The sequence below is a fragment of the Pavona decussata genome, unplaced genomic scaffold (assembly GCF_977016875.1).
Source record: "Pavona decussata unplaced genomic scaffold, jaPavDecu1.1 SCAFFOLD_29, whole genome shotgun sequence".
Lineage (NCBI taxonomy): Eukaryota > Metazoa > Cnidaria > Anthozoa > Scleractinia > Agariciidae > Pavona > Pavona decussata.
Genome location: NW_028145452.1, coordinates 1,782,155 through 1,799,404, shown reverse-complemented (window position 1 = coordinate 1,799,404; position 17,250 = coordinate 1,782,155). Strand labels below are relative to the sequence as shown.

General features: G+C 37.9%; 2 protein-coding genes across 2 annotated transcripts; one reads left to right on the top strand and one right to left on the bottom strand.

Moving 5' to 3' along the window:
- Positions 1 to 4,801: 4,801 nt before the first annotated feature.
- LOC146484888 (uncharacterized) lies at positions 4,802 to 6,310 on the top strand. The gene has a single exon (XM_085104182.1). It carries the CDS (start codon positions 4,884 to 4,886, stop codon positions 5,955 to 5,957), a length of 1,074 nt encoding a protein of 357 aa, XP_084960308.1. The 5' UTR covers positions 4,802 to 4,883; the 3' UTR covers positions 5,958 to 6,310.
- A 2,196-nt stretch (positions 6,311 to 8,506) lies between these two features.
- LOC146484887 (uncharacterized) lies at positions 8,507 to 14,143 on the bottom strand. The gene is made up of 2 exons (XM_085104360.1): positions 13,988 to 14,143; positions 8,507 to 8,942 (listed from the first exon to the last, which is right to left on the bottom strand). Exons 1-2 carry the CDS (start codon positions 14,040 to 14,042, stop codon positions 8,668 to 8,670), a joined length of 330 nt encoding a protein of 109 aa, XP_084960486.1. The 5' UTR covers positions 14,043 to 14,143; the 3' UTR covers positions 8,507 to 8,667.
- Positions 14,144 to 17,250: the final 3,107 nt, after the last annotated feature.

Below are 17,250 nucleotides of genomic sequence, written 5' to 3'. Positions count from 1 at the left end.
ATGGTAATTGAACTAAGTGGAGTGTAATTTGGTCTGAAATCATCCGCGTGCACGTGATTTCAAAATCGAATGAGCGCGCAGCGCGAGTTCGATTTGAAATCACAAGTATGATTTCAGACCAAAATTTCACGACACAAAGTTCAATTAACACTTTATTACACCTATTTTGAAATCACAGAGTTTTATCGTCAATATTACATCCTATTTTTGTTACTTCATTTCCATTTTGATGGGCTAAAGAAAGGATGCGATTTAGAAAAAAAAATGATGCAATTTAGGAATAAATCGCATTGTTGAGAGCCAATCAGATTGCAAGGATCACCAGTGATTTCAAAATGATATGGGTGTAATAAGGAGTGGAAACAAATGTTTAGTTTTATCAACAGATTTGATAAGGTAATTTGGTCATCCCACAATAAAGAGATTCATCGAACGTTAGCCCTTCGTCAGAGCGGGCAATTCGCTCTCGAACGAGGGGCTAGCGTTCGAAACGTCAGCACTCGAATGTCTCTACGGTCGCCAAATTACCTTATCAACCGTCTGTTAATAAAAACAACTATTCTATTAATAGTACCTTGGTTATTCAATTTTTCATAACCAGGAGTTTATCTCTTCGACATTTCTTTTGTGTCTCCGTCTTTTGTATTTGCCATTCATTTAGTTTTAAATAGATAGACAAAACTTATTACCGTGTCAGGAAGGTCTAGCACCCTGTTGCAAGGTGCTAATGGGGAACACAATTACAGCTAAGATACTAAGAAGTAAATACTTATAAATAAAATCCTAAAGCTAATACTACTACTAATACTAAAAATTAAAACTTACAATTGAAATCCAAAAAGGCCCAACAAACAGTTTCACGATCAGTATAATATAAGCTTCTTCAAGCTTTCACTTCGTAAGAACAACAGAATGATAATGATCTTTAATGCATCAGTCAATTCCAACAGTACCCATCCGCCCCCTCCCCCCGGGCTGACCCCCGGGAATTAGGATTTTTTGAAAATAAACTGGCAAATGCCCCACCGCCGGGACAAAATAGTTGTTCAAATGCCCCGGGTTGGTGGCTCAAACATGTCAAAAATTTTTTTATTTTCTTCGTTTCTCGTCTTACTTTTAGTAAAATTTTAAGCTAATTCAGACGAAATTAAGTCCTAGCTGGGTCTTGTTTCCCATAGTTAGTGCAAAAATAGGTCATTCTACTGCTCTAGCGTCACATTTTATGTCCAATCAATAAGAAACTTACTGTATTTGCCGATGAATTTGTCATTAAGAAAGCGACAATGCTGTAGGGTGAAAAAGGTGAGATGGTCAAATGCCCAGCCTAGTTGGGTAGAAGGCTAATGCCCGACCCCCGGGATGGACAGTGTGGGAAAATGCCCCACTATCGCCCGGGGGGAGGGGGGATGGGCACAGCTGGAGCTGGAATTGACTGATGCATAACCCCTAATATCATTTTATTCTAATTTAGTTTCACACTTTCCTTTCTTTATATAACAACTTATACTAGAATAATTTACATTTGATAATGGTGACATGTCGTCGCCGAAACGTCTTGTTTTAATCTCGCTACGTTTTATTCTGAAATGTTTTTCCAAATCTTTCCTTATCAAATCCTAATTAACCCTGCAATATAATCATTGGGAAATCTCTCAATTACCCAGTACGCATTGCAGACCTATTTTGTCACTGCGCAGAACAAAGGGCGGTCCACGCGTGCGCCTATTTAAATATACAGATTAGAAAATAATCTTATCTCTCTCTTTCGTTTGCTGGGCTTAACTTCTTGCATTGGGTTATCAATTGATCAGCTCATTCAGCTAAAAAAAATAATTTCAAAACCCTAGCTTGGCCATTCGTCAACGAAGACTTGTAAAAGTAAGTAAGATATTTTTCTTACGCTTTTTAGTAACTAAACATAAGATCACTTACCACGAAGTCCACCGTATTCTTTAGTAAGAGGTGTTTGTCAGCTGTAAGATGGAAACAGGAAGTGATCTCTTCTTAACGTAACATTTGTTCAACGCGCGCGAACGCCCGCACTTTTCAGCTGAAACTCGCGCGGCTTGGCACCTTTTGAGCTCTTTGTTGTTAGCCCTGCTATTCCCAGCTTGATTTTACTTATTTCTTCAGCCTTAAAGCTATCCGCCTTTTGACCTAGCGATTTCACCTTCTCTATCGCAATTCAGACCATAAGGAATTCTAAGTTTTACCAATTTTTCACCAGTGAATAGAGCCTCAGTTGTTTCATTTAGTATTCTTTTATTTGTGAAACCCTGAGCAGCTGCAAGACACATACTTTTCGCATATGAATAGTATTTATGTTCCAAAAAACCAATTTACTTAACAATTTGACATAAATAGAGCCGCCTTGAAAACGATTTTCATTCTGGTTCCGTCTTTTACCTTGAGAACATTAACTTAATAAATCAAGCTGATCCCCTACCTTGGCGTCGAAGTATTCTACAAAATCTGCTCCGTGACAGGTATTTTGGGGGTTTAAAATTGCAATATTTTAATTACTCACTTTTGTATTCACTCTAATATATACTCACTAGAAATTCACTTCGATATAAATTCGCTTGTTCGCTAAAATCGCTTCCTGGCATATGAAACAAAATAATTTGCGCTTGTATGGATTTAAGAGTTGAATTGAATTCTGGTATGGTCCACTGCTTCTTGATGATAGCTGTAGCAGGTTGCTATGAAAACAATTTTTAGAGTAATGGCTTAAACTACTGGAACGTAAAATAAACAGTGGAAAGCAAAGAATGAAATTTATTCGTCGGATAAAAAGTTACAAAAGACTTCAAAAGTTTGGACAGTCAGTGTTTGAATAAAAGGTTTAATACAATTATTACTTAGTGGTAGCTTCATTTCTTTACAAGATTTGTATTAAAGAATTGAATAATAAACACACCGAGTGCGGTGTTGAGTTATAGAAGCCCACGGTAATTTGAAAAAACCGAGAGAATTACTATCTACTCAGACGTTTCTTAACAATTTTCAAGTACTTATATAAATCAACGTCGCACAAGAAACTAGTTTCATCATTTATTTCGTTCATAGAATGTCCCGTGATTTGCGCGCGCTTTCAAACTCCGTCCGCTGTGATGAAATTGATTACACTTTTTACATTAAATTTCCTTTTAATTTTTAGTATAATTACTAATTTACTCTTCGTCTTTTATAATTCTTCCTTTAAAGAATGTTCTAAGATTTACACGCGCACATACTAGCAGCAGATTGCGTACATTATTTAACAGTTATTTCACGAGCGCGCTTTGGATATGAGATGCGATATGGATAGCCAACGAGGCGTGTAGCGCCGTGTTGGCTATAATCCGTCTTATATCTAACAAGCGTGAGTGGAATAATTGTTTTATTAAAAACAATGAAGAAGTATTGTTAGATCTTGCTGATTTTGCTTTGCAAATCCCTTTTAATTAATAAGACAGTAGGACAACTTTTTGGTCCCTATTTCTCTGTCATGGTGTAATTGCATGGCCGCTAAGCCAATCAAATCCCTGGAATTGTATTGTACAATGATCCAGTTTTAATAAGACTCATTAATACCGACGAATGTGACCTAGGGCGCGTGCATTGTGCACATAGAACGAAGTCGATTCGACCAATAATCATGCGCGCATTTCCTCGAATATTTTATAATCAAGAACGGTAAAATATTCTTTTGATCCTTGACATTGAGAACGAGGTAAGAAGGGCTAATTTGTATACCAACAAAAGAATATTAAAATGGTAGCTATTTTGGAATAACGTTTATAAACCGCGCAAAAATACCTTTGTTTTAGTTTCTAGGACCATTCCGAGATGGGCAAAAGGAGGCAACCGTATCACAGTCCTTAAATATAGTGGTCCTGTGTAGGAGTCTATGGATGGACCATTCGAATGAAAACCGTTGACGGAGCAGTAACCTCAGATGGTACTGGCTGTTTTTCAGTTTAAATTGTCCCGTGAAAGATGGCTCTAATTTTTAGACCAAGGAATAAAACCTAATGCCAAGCGATGCAACTGTTCAAATGGAAGTTATCAAACTGAATACTTTTTGTTTTAGTATTCCTTAGGCTGTTGTTGAAAAGGGCATTTCACTGAAGCATATGAAGCCAGCCTGGTAATGCTTCACTGAATTAACAGTTTTGCTTTTAAATGATCGCGCCAACGGAGCGAAAACTTGCAAATTTTTAGCATTTCTTCTTCCCAAAATATTTAAATTATCGAAAGCTTCCTTGACATAGAACTACCTGGAAAAAGTAGAATTGATGTATTTATCTTGGCTCTTGTAACCTTTTTTTTGCTGATTTTGGATCCTACACTAGTTAAAGAATGGAGTGCTTTATGTTTTTCAAGTGGCAGCTCAAAATTAATGATATTTACAACGGAGCGGTACTGACAGTTTTTATGTTTGGGAAAATCACTTTACCGTGTCGAGATCATGAACCCCAAATCAAAAGGGTGAATGTGTTAAATATTTTACCGTATTAACAGGCTTTCAATGTAAAAATTCGACATAGTATTAGCCAAAATGAAGCTCAAAACCCGTACTGGGTGACTTTAAGACACGTGGGGTTCATTTATCTGTCTATCACGAACTAAAAAAGGTTGACTACTGTGCCTTTTTCAAATACACTAAATTGTTTTCTTAGCACCAGGTAATACAAAATAACACCCTGGTTCGGGTACCGTGTGACCGGTGGTTGCTGTGTTGTCTGACACACCCCAGTGAAGGTTTTGTTTGAATAATGATAAAAAAATTAGAACGTTTCTTATCTCTAGTGTTATGAAGAACTGAGACGCTGAGAGAAATTTAGAGAAGAGCCAAAAACGCTTTGTCTTTTTCACTTTCAAGTACACACAGTAAATGGATGAAGGTTCATCTGAGTTCAAGCTGTGCCGTTTTGGTGTTACTATCAGCTTTAGGATTATTTTTCATGATCCATGTTCGTCTTCGAGCTCTCCTCTTCGCAAATGATTCGTATACCTTGAACATCAAAGAATTTCGCTATCAATTTGCTAGCGGATCAACTGATCACAACGAAAAACAATTTGTTTACCTTGTCCAAGCGGAGAGTTGTCTCCCAAAGCATTTAGCGTCATTTATAGAACTTGGAAGCAGCTCTACACGCGACGTCATAGTGCTGAGTTGGGGACAACAGTGTTTAGATTCATCCACAAACTGGACAGGTGTGGATTACGTTTACGAGAAGAATACCACATGGAGCAGCGGGCGAAATATTTTATACCACTTGGCTACGGCGAAGAGGGATGGCAAATACCGATATTTCATCTTTATGGATGAAGATGTCGAATTTTCCTTCACTCCTTTCACTGCCCAAGATACCTACAGTAAAGGTGCTAAAAACGCACTCGAAGCTTTTGAAAACTTTCTACTTAGCTACGAGCCCGCTATTGGCCTGTGTAATTACTGCAGTCGATGCGGGAGATCTTTGCCCAATGGCTCTGTCGTTCCCGCGCTTTGCTGCTCCGCGCGTCCCTCATCTGGAATTCTCCCGCCAATTTTACCGGTGACCATCACCTTTGACGCCGCTATCAACGCTTTTCACACCGATGCCATTCAACATATTTTGCCGTACAGACTTGACTACGAGGAAATAAGTTGGTGGGAAAGTCAAAAGTATGTTATTTTAGCATCAGATATTCTATTTCGCGGCCAAGTTGTACGATACACCCACGTGACTGCTATAAACAACAATCACAGAGATTACCCCCAACAGGTACTGGACAACTGGGGCGAGATATTGAAGGATATAAGGAAACGCGTCCCAGAAAGGTATAAAAATAGGAGCGTATTTCATAGAGATCCTGTTGTTGATATGATTCCGGAGATCTTTGGTAATGTCGTTCACACACTCCTGTGGAATATTTCCATCCCTGAACCCAAAACTCCTATTGTACCATACAGCCATTTCGATAAATAAATTCTCTCGAGGGCGAGTAGTAATAAAACAGTCATGGTTTAGAAAGCTAGGGATAAAAGCAACATAGCAAGTAAAGAACATGTTTGGTCCTTGTTAGCCTGGGCTAACCTGGCTAGCCTGGTTGTTCAGTCAATTAACGCTTATCGCTGATTAAAAGTTAAAGTTTTTAAAATACGGTATTCTGACATATAACTGGCTCTATATATTCATATACTCAATATAACTCGCGTCGGATTTCCTATCTTGAGAGAAAAGGCTCAATGCCTAGGTTTTGTCTTTATCCTAATGCTGGGGCAATATCTTGACTGCTACATTGCCTGACATTGAAAACTCATGAGCTTAGTTATGTTCGAGTCGCGCTACCCTAACCTCTGAAATACGGACACAAAATAAAAACACTGATCTGATTGTTGTCACGTTGTCTAGGTGTCTATATTAGAGAGTAGACCCTGAGGGCCGCGGAGGAGGGGGTCCTTAATTCCTTTAATGCACTACACGAGGATGCTCGCCCCGAAATTAAAGGGGTACCTTTTTCAGCCTGGAGGTGTATAAAAGGGTAGGGATTTCACGAGCCGAAATATAGAAAAGGACAGGGAAAACTGTCATTTAGGTAATTAAAAGGGCCTTTCAAAATATCTCGAACAGTCGACCCATTCGAAATGAGATGTAGTGTTCCCGGCTTTCCCAGTGTAGGTCAAAAGTGTAGTTATGTGAAAGGAGTACCATTTTCTGTAGAAGGTACACGGACACCGTTGGGACTAGAAAAAGTGTCCGTATTACAGAGTGTCCTTATGAAGCAGGTTAATTTTAAGAAAAAATTTATGGAGCGAGACCAAGAAAACTGTCCGTAATAACAAGTGTCCGTATTAAGTCGATGTCCGTAAAGCGGGGTTTCACTGTATATGAAAGGGTTACCATTTCTGTCAAAAATAGTACAGTATATAAAAAGGGTAAGTAGACTGCAAAACCGTCGTATTTTTGCTTTGGTCTGCCAACGAATGTGCTCGATCTCCAAACAAAAGGCCTGGTGAGGCGCGCGCTCTTCGCACGAAAGGAACCAAGCTTTCAATCGAAAAAAATAATAGGAGAAAAAACCCCGATTATTTAACAGTCTAAAGGGTAAGGGTCTGGCTTGTTGAGTCCCCCACCCGGGGAGTGGGGGGGGGGGGGGGAGGTAGACACCACAAGGGCACTTCCCACTTGATTCAAGTCTCTGCTTAGGAGAGGTGTCCACTTATGTGTCGTTATGTTGCGTTTGTATTTGTCTTCGACCATGAGTGAGATCGAGTCTGCTTAGCCTGAACCGGTGTCCACTTCTGCGACGTTGAAAATGTAGTCTTTGTTTGTGGCTGGGACCATAACTAAGTGTATGCTTTAGAGAGGTGTCTGTTCATGGCAGGTTAAAGTGTAGTGTTTGCACTGCCACTGGTATCATGACTGACGAGAGGTGTCTACCCATGGGAGCTTAAAAATGCAGTGTTTGTATGTGGCTGGGACCATGACTGAGTGTCCACTTCAGAGAGGTTTCGAGCTATTGTAAGTTAAAAATGTGGTGTTTGTATGTGGCTGGGACCATGACTGAGTGTCCGGAGAGGTTTCCAGTTACGGGAAGTTAAAAATGCAGTGTTTGCGTAGCCGTGTTGTTAGCATTAGAAGACGTAATCGGCGGACGGGAGTTGTCTGCTGAATAGGGTCCTACAAGACTAACACCATTACATAGAGTTAAATGACGAAATTACAGGGTTGAACGCTAATAGCTACAATCTGGGCCAAACACCTCGAAACAGGTTGTAGAAGTCATCCCCCACTGTTGACCGCATGTGAAACGTTGTCCGTGCAACTACAAGGAAATATGGATGGGATTGTAACTAAAATCAGTGCTTATGATTCAATACCGGCCTTCTATTTATGATCGCAGCAGAGCGAGGCATTGTACGAGAAAAGTCGCAGTTGCAGTGGCACTACACTCCTCTTTTACATCTCCATCTTTATAAACATTAATAAAAAATATATTTAAGTAATGTTTAAAACACGAGCAGCAGTGTTTTATCGGGATTTAAAACCACGAGGCGCCACCGAGTGGTTTTAGATCCTATAAAACACGTGCTGCGAGTTTTTTTGAACGGCTTCAAAAACATTCCTTGAAAAGCGTGTGTCAAGAGAGTTCATAACAATGATGCTTTTGTGAACGTTGGAAATTAGCATACCTTAAACACCGCATACTAATAAGGAGGTTTTATCGGGTTTTAAAACCACTGCACTACACGTGATGCATTATAGACCATTAATGAGTTTTTGAAAAAAACTATTTTACACGGCTAAAAGTTAAAAAATGAAGAAACCTAAAGTTTTCGACTGATTAATCTTACTGGAGATGACTTAAATAGTCGAAAACGTTTGGTTTCTTAATTGTTTAACGTTTTAGCCTTGTAAAATAGTATTTTAAATCTCTAGCGAATATTATGGACAAAAGATATTAATTTATTGAACTTTGACATGTACACATTGACAAAGCACTCATGTGCCCAAAGATCAATTAAAAGTACATCTTTCAGCGAAGCTTACAGATATTTATTGACAATAAAATACAACAACTTTGCTATATATTTCGAGCTCTTCCAGCACTCAGTCAACGAATGTCCATGTTTCTTAACGTTAATTTAACTGTTATCTAGAGCATCATTTTATCCGCAGTTGCTTCGACAAACTCTTAGTCTTCCTCGAACTTCTGAAGGCGGGCATTCCACTGTCTAAGAAATCTACGAGCTTGGGATCTCTTGCCAGGGGGAGGACCTCCACCAAGTTGATAATTCCACGCGTTGAACGCCTTGATAGGTTGATTTATATCATCGGCTTGATTTTTGGAAGGAGTCGAACCAACTCTTGGGCCTTTTTGTTCTGTTACTCCAGAACCGTCGTATCCATCGTCTCCAGGCCTCGGCGGCCACATCTGTTTTACTCCTCCTTTTTGCCCGGACGAAGTTCCTTGGAAAACAACAACAACAACAAAAACAACAACTTTATTATCAGAACTAAAAATTTTTTGTTTGGCACTATTGTTAACGTTAATTAAGCATCAAAGACGTTTCGGCCAAACAACTTCGGCCTTCATCAGTTGTTTTTAAAAGCCAACTGAATCACGGCTTTGTAACGGTTCACAGTTCTGCGCGTGCTACGCCAGCAAAACGCAACTAACGGCAGCCGATAACATCTGGTCTATTTAACAAATCGAATGCGGTTTAGCGTTGTCTGCACTCTTATCGACAACGATATTCGTCATCACAGTGGTCAAAATGTTGTGGACTTACGAGGCGCAGCCGAGTGAGTCCACAACAAATTTTGACCACTGTGATGACTAATATCGTTGTCGATAAGAGTGCAGACAACGCTTAACCACTTTCGATTTGTTTTTTACCACAATATTAAAGTCAAAGAAAATTTTTACAATAACTGTCAAAATTTCCGCGCGCTGATTGACGCGAGCAGCGTTGTCTAGACTCTTATCGACAACGGAAAATTACCCAATCAGATTGCGAGATTAGAAACGATTGTGGTAAAAAATAGTAGTGCACTAATTGGCGCACCAATCTAAAAGTCTGCTTCTGAAAAAAAAAATTATCAATAAGTGGTTAAGAATCAATTTATTGTAGAGAATCGAAAATGAACGATTTCACGTACAGTAAAAACCAGTGATAAACTGTGTTTGCAAGGACCACCGTGACAAAATAAAAGTACCAGATCCTGTAGTGAAGGATCTAATCAGCAAAAAAAGAAATGTAAAGTAAATAATCTAAAAAAAGAGCAAGGCTGATTTCACGGTCAGGGAAGTATATTTGTTGGCTTCACACTACAAGCTAAGTTAGTTTCAAGTAAGCACTTGATTCAAGTGCACTTGAAAATCTCAAGTCGCACTTTAGAAAACTTGGCTTCACACCTGGTGACAAAGTATACACTTGAAGCACAAGCTGTCAATCATCGTTCGCGGTAAAATCAGAAATGCGACTGCTCGCCGGAAAATCATGAAGCCTTTACAACGGAAAAACGTTTTGTGTTGTTTACTCTTTATTTTGTCTTTAATTTTAACTCAGAGAGTTTTAACATTACAGGAAATGCATAGGTACTTCATTGTTTACGAGTACTTGGCGACAAAACAAAAGAACAGGCGACATCTTCTGAACTGAAAATCGATGGTTCAGGCTGTCCGTAAAGATGAAATTCAAATAAGATCGTAAGTTTAAATCGGCTTTTCCTTCTTTTTTATGTTTACTTACAAAAAAGACTGTTCCATGGAGTCCTCAAACTGCGAGGCGTATCTCCAACCATCCATTTTGATTTTTTTTAAAATTTATTTTAGTTCACGGCAAAATGTTTATCTGTCCTGGCACCGCAGCACATCGCTTTCAATTGGTTTCCCTTTCCCTATTGGTCAAGTACGTTCTCAAGTGTGGTGTTGGCCATACTTGGCGGCGTACTTCGGCTTCTTTGAACTGCGAAAGTTTCCATGGTCACTAAGTAAAGTTCAAGTTGGTAGGTTTTACCCCTTCACACTCAAAGTAGGTTTCAAGTGCACTTAGATTATACTTACAAGCTCTAGTGTGAAGCCCCCTATTTTCCAATATTTCGAAAGGCACGGCCTTTCTTTTTCAGGGTATGTTTGAGACTGACCCTGTGGCAAGATACGTTACAATTTTAAACAGTTACAATAGATACCTGAAAAAAGGCTAAAGTTACATAAACAAAAACGTTACAATTTGAAATTTGAAAATACGATTGGTAAATAGGTATAAGCTAACGTTACAACGTGGTAGACGATAACAAAATACGTAACAATGAGTTACCTGACCGTGAAATCAGCCTTGCTCCTTTTTTAGATTATTTGATTTCACGTACACCTAATTAACCCTGGCTCTAATTAGTCTTTTTGGGCTTACTTATTATAAAAATATATTTTAGTTGTTATGGCCATTTGATGATTTTGATGTTCAAACAAATTCTCCCAATTGGTACCGTAAGAAATGCGTGGAACAAAAATGAGGAGATGATTCATTTTGATACTGGGGCTTAGAGCTACCTTGTAAAGCATATCATAAAATATTTGAAGAAATGCGCATGCTATGATTGGTGAATAGAGTTCACTGTAATGCACATGCGCGCCCTATACGTCACGCGTCATTAGAGCGCGCGTGCAAATCTTTGGACGTTTGTAAAGGAAGGTAATTACCTACAATTTTATTAAAAAAAATATATAAAAAAGGAGACTTAGGGATAAAATTCCATTCCATTTCTAAAACCTTCTGTGATTCCAGTTTCAGCTAAAGAATCCTAAAGGACCAGACTGTGGACGTGAAAAGGAAATTCACATATTTGAAGTAATATATCAAACACGAGGAAGAGTGTTTCATCAGATATCCAAACACTGAGAAGTAGGTTGAAAAAACGAGGCGCAGCCGAGTTTTTTTTAAACGACTTTGAGGAGTTTGGATATCTGATGAAACACACTTTCGAGTGTTTGATATGGCTTCTCAAATGATCAACAATTCTTGGAGAAATTCAAGGCTAAAGATGGCAAAATTTTATGGTAATTAAGATCACGTATCCAAACCACGGTCACGGTAGTGATTTCCTTTGTTTTCTCTTGATGAATTATTAATAAGTTTGAGAACTGCGGATGAAAAATTTCAGGCTGTGTTACCGTACAATGACATGCTTCTACAACCAATCGAAGGCCGTAAAACGGATTGAAAAATGCTTTTCAGACCAAATACCCCGTTCGGGTTTCTTTAAGGAACTGATCCCCTTGTTCCTTTGATTCTGAGAAAAAAAGATTGTTAGTGTTGTCAGTGTTGTCAGGGGAGAGCGATATTTTCTTGTGACCCGGTTTCAAAATGAAAAATTCAAGCAGGCTGCTACTGTAACTCCTGAAGGACTTGTTATTCAAAGCAAAAGCGAAACATATTTTGATAACATTATTGTTGATATTAAATTACTCGGCAGCATTTCCAGCGCTAATAACAGCAACCGAAAAACAGAAATTAAGAGACATATTGACCTTGGCGCAAGAGGAAATGAATATTATTTCAGACTGTTTTGAACAAAACATTGGGAACACTGGCCATGCAGAGATAGTAATAAAACGGGCAGCATCATCATGATATTTTTAGCAACAGTTTGAAAATCCAAAGGAAACATTTCATCAATATGGCAGCCGAAAAATTAAATAATGCCAAACTTTCCTTTAAAACGGCTTGAAGCTGTTCATAAATGGCTTCGTCGACCGACTGCCAAGATGGAAATGGTTTTAAACTGCTCGGGGAATACTTAAGCAGACGTTTTTAGTTCTTGCATTGTGTCTTGGATAAAATTGGCATTAACTTTTTGTTTCTAACATTTCTTTGAAACTTTATCTCTTCCTACTCATGGTGATATAGAGACAACTCATACGCGAGTGAGGTATCAGTGTAAATAGGCAGTTTGACCAATTTTAGTAGCACAGTAAAGCACTGCTCAGAATCGTTCATTTGAATAGTCTCCTTCAAGAATTTCGTACACAGATCACCTTGTATAATAAACAGCACCACAGGAAAGAACGGATCTGCAGCTTTCATTTGAATGGTCTCACTTTAGGATTTCGTCTACATACTCAAAAGTTAGAACCACCTTGCACAGCATAACTAAACAGCAGCAAAGGAAGGTACTGCTCAGTAGCTTCATTCGAATGGTATTTCGTCCACAGACTCAAGAGTTAGAACCACTTTGTACAGTATAATAAACAGCACCACAGGAAAGTACTGCTCAGTAGCTTCATTTGAATGGTATTTCGTCCACAGACTCAAGAGTTAGAACCACTTTGTACAGCATAATAAACAGCACCACAGGAAAGTACTGCTCAGTAGCTTTCAATTGAACAGTCACACTTTAGGATTCACACACGCGCGGCCTTAACCTTAACTTAATTCGAATTTTAAAAGCTAAACGAAATGAATTCTGGTAGTTGTAGTCAAATGGCGCCGTCATGACCACGGCCTAGTAGCTTTCGTTTCATGATTTTCTAAGTGGTGTTTCCGGTGTTTTCTCCATAAAAGTCCGACCCACATTACGAGCGATCCAACGTCGTATGAATACGCTCTATCTGGGAGGAAAGAGCTGAAGAGGCTTTAAGAACTGAGTTTTCAAGTTGGCTGATTATGAATCAAAGATACTCTACAGTTACCGACTCTGTTACGTTTCACTGACGTAAACATGAAGCCGAGGTTTACTTTTGCAATATCAGTTTTCCAACTACTAAACGCTGGTTTTTCCTCTGGTGCTGGTGTTTTTTGCCATTATGAGATTGTGATTACTAAATTTAGGACAACGAAATATGTTAGGTGGAACTACAGATAAAAGCAGTGACTGAGGGAATCAACCTATACGGTTTTGAGGCGAACAATGCCATCTGAACAGATATCCTCCGAAATCAACTGTTAGGTGCCCCATGAATGGTGATTCTCATCTTACAAGTTATGTCATCATCGCGTTGAAAAGCCAAATAATTTGAAATTCTTTCCGATGTTTTAAACTATACTGATGTACAATGTTTTAAAAACAAGAGATTTGACTCTCAAGACTAAGGCATGTAATGAAACAATTCAGTTATTCCGAAGAGGGAAGGCTTTCGGGGAAAGCGGGTACAGGGAAATGAAAATAACATCTGATGCTTTTTTGTTCCTATGCTCAGTACTCGCGAGAAAGTTGTGCAAACTGTCGTAGTTCTCACTTTCGAGTTTCTGAAATGCAACTATTCAAATAAACCCTCTCTGATGCTATTTCAAATTTTTCACAAGGTACTTTTAATTTTTGAGACTTGGATAGAATCTTAAAATGTGGTCATTCAATTGAAGCAGTACTTTCCCTGGTTCTGTAGGTTGATGTTATGTAATATAACAGTCCCCTTTTTCTCTTTAAAAAAATTGCCATGACCAAAAGCAAACGCTTCACTCCTGAGAAGGCAAATTAAAATTTCCACATGATGCTATCAGAATTTTTCTTACCTGAGATACAAAGAAAAATTCCTAGCGAAACTGCTATCAGTAAACTTGCAGCCATTTTGATTCCACGAAGTGCCTTTTGGAGGGAACTGGAAGAGCGTGTCGAGTCATGTAGCGAAGCTTCATTTATAGCCAAATTTTGTTTGCGTGGTCAGGAAAAATGGACATGGAAATTTCATAAACGTAAGCCAAAATACTTGGGCAGGAAATAGACTTAACTTCCTAATCAATTTGGAGCCATTTTTGCTAAGCAGAGCAGCCGGAGCTTATGACAGAACACTTCAACTGGCGTCTTGCTTCAGGCAACCAAAGGGTTCCTGCCCCTTAACAAATGTTTCGTGGAGATAAAGTTTGATGCTTGAGTTTTATGTTTTGGAAAATAAACATAGAAATAATTGAAAGCAAAACGGTTGATTTGTATGGAAATCTTTAAACTGTAATCTTACTTGGAAGTTATATACCTATATACACACAAGGAAGCAAATTTGTACTACAGATTTTGATCGAAAATAAAATGATGATTACAACACCATCACGTACAAGCCAAGTTCACAGTCGTCAAATGTCGCAAACCAATTCATTTTTCAATAACTATCAGCCGTAAAGTAAATAAAGGAAATAAGAACCTTCCAAATTGGGGAATTAAAGTTGGTGAATAATGAAGTGTAATGCAGATATCATTACCCTTGATTATCATTTCGTTTGTGTAAAGGTTATAATTGCAAACACTCGAGGCTACGCTCACACAACAAAGCTCTTAGCCAATGAATTTATTGCTAAAAATGGCTTTTATTTTGAGCTGTTGTCTTCGTATTTTGGGGTTCTTGAACTTTTGAGTCTGATTTTCAAGAAAAAAATTGTCTAGCTAATATGCTCTACAGAATCCGAGGTTGTAGTTAGTATTAATTTTTTTTAGATTTAATTTTTATACTCGAAAACATTTTTCTTTTACGTACATAGAAGAACCTAAATATCCTTTCTAGAAAAGAGCTTTCATTATGACTGAGAATTTAATTAAGGCACCAAGAAAAACTTGACGTTGATAAAGAATTGGACGCGTCATAATCAGAAAGAAAAACACGCTGATATGTCACTTATCTCTGAGAATAGAAAAAAAAAACCTGTAAACACACAAAACTTTCAAAGAAAAATAATATTGTAAAAAATAAAGGGAAACTGCTACCTCTTTGATTACTTCTCCTAAAGAAAAAATCTACTTACTTTAGTATTGTTAGGCAATCTAATTAGTATATTATCCTTTTTGAAAGTAACTGTATAAACGATATTTTGGTGTTGAGATAAATGACCTCAAAAAGAGCACATGACATGACAAACAATTCTGTTTTAGTGCTCAATATCTTCGTTTCCAAATAAAGCATATGAGTTTGTTTATAGTTTAACCGGGCTTTCACAAATACATGACATCAGTTGCTTGTCAGTCATTTCTACTAAACTATTATGAATTGCGCTTTTTCTAACAAATAGCACTAGAGAAACACCCGAAAAAAGCAACGTCTGCTTTAGGAGTGCTTTTATTTTACAGTGTTATTAGGTTGATAAAGAAGTGCTTGAGATATTGGACTGAGGGAGCAGTCTCTTTCGTTTCCTAAGTGATGTACTGGATTTAGCTCACAAGCGAGAGACGAAGCGCATTTCTACTAACATTTCCGCTCATTTCAAGAGTCTGAAAAAAAAAAAGACGACCACTTGCAGTCTCACTCTCACCATAATGCTTTTTTATTACGTAATTTTTTTTTGGAAAAAAGACGTGCAAAGATACATTTTTCAATCTGATATAATTGTGTGATTGTGAGCGCGATACACCTTCACGGAAAAACTTGTACACTGATGGAAACAGTTTTCTTTTATAATCGACACCGAAAGAGCTTGTTTGCCGCCACAACAATTTGACATTAACGTTGCAATTTCAAAAGGCTTGTAAGTAAAGGCATATGCATAACGTACAGCAAGACTGTAATTAGAAATTGTATGAGCCTAAAAACTAACTACAACTCCGTGACAAATTTAAATAGCCAGGATTAATTTCATGAACCTTGATTCTCAAAACTTGTTTTGAAGAAAACTACACTTTTTAAAGCTGTTATGAAATTAGTTATTCTGATGAAGTGTTTTTATCACAAAAAAGAGCAAACGTTTCGCTGACAAATATAACATTATGATCTGAGATAGACAGCCAAAGACAAAGGAAATCATTGACCACAGTGACGTGTTTGGATATCTGATGAAAAACTCCTCGTTTTTGCATCCTTAATTTCCCCGTCAAAATCAGTTCGTTTGAGAAGTTATATCAAAACACTTGTCACAGTGTTTCATCACAATATCAAAAACCTCGAAGTTCGTCAAAAATACTCCGCTACGCATCGTATTTTAAACTCTCTTCTCTGTGTTTGATATGTGATGAAACACTGTGTCTCGTGTTTGTTTTTTTTACATCAAACTCTTTCTGAAAGGTGCAAAAGGGAGAACTTATCGAGAGCACCCGACTAGAATATATTAAATAAAAATACTCCAAATGTTGCTGGGTTTTTTTTGTTTTGTTTTCAAAGATATTTTTCGGCTTCTGAAGGGATAGTAGTGTACGCTAACACAGCCTGATCCGTTGGGATTCTTAAGCTGAATTTGTACGTGAAAAAATAAAAAATAAATTAAAAACAGTTAGGGACCAGATACTTATCCTCCGAATTCACAAGCTGCTGTTGGACTTTTGGAATGTCGTTCTAGCCTTACTCTATAAACGAAATTTTTCACCCCTTCGGAAACAAAGTTATTAATTTTCCCATGTTACTAAAATTTTAGGTGGCAAACATCAAAAGACCCTATTTTTTCTTCACAAAGCAATCCGAATTTCTGAGGAGATTTTGGTCTTTCGAACATGCAGATATTTATCGAAATCAGTGAACCCTATCTTACTTAGAAACTACAGCCCTACACTGAGTATGTCTTTGTTTCGTCTATGACAATTGCCAACGTTAACGGAAATCTCTTCTTCCAGTGACGGCTGTGACTGGCTAATTTATTGTTTCCAAAATCTTTAAAAGATGCATACTTGGACCTCCGGTATATCATTTGAATAAATCGGAGGAAACATGTAGGGATAATTATAAAATTGCTTTGATAGTTTCATAAAAACACGTTACTTTCTTTAAAACGTCCCGCTTAGGTCGCGATAATCTCAGCGGGGTTTCTTATCAGTAGTACACAGAGTAATCCATTTTTTCTTATCTTTTTCCTACCTTAAAAATAAT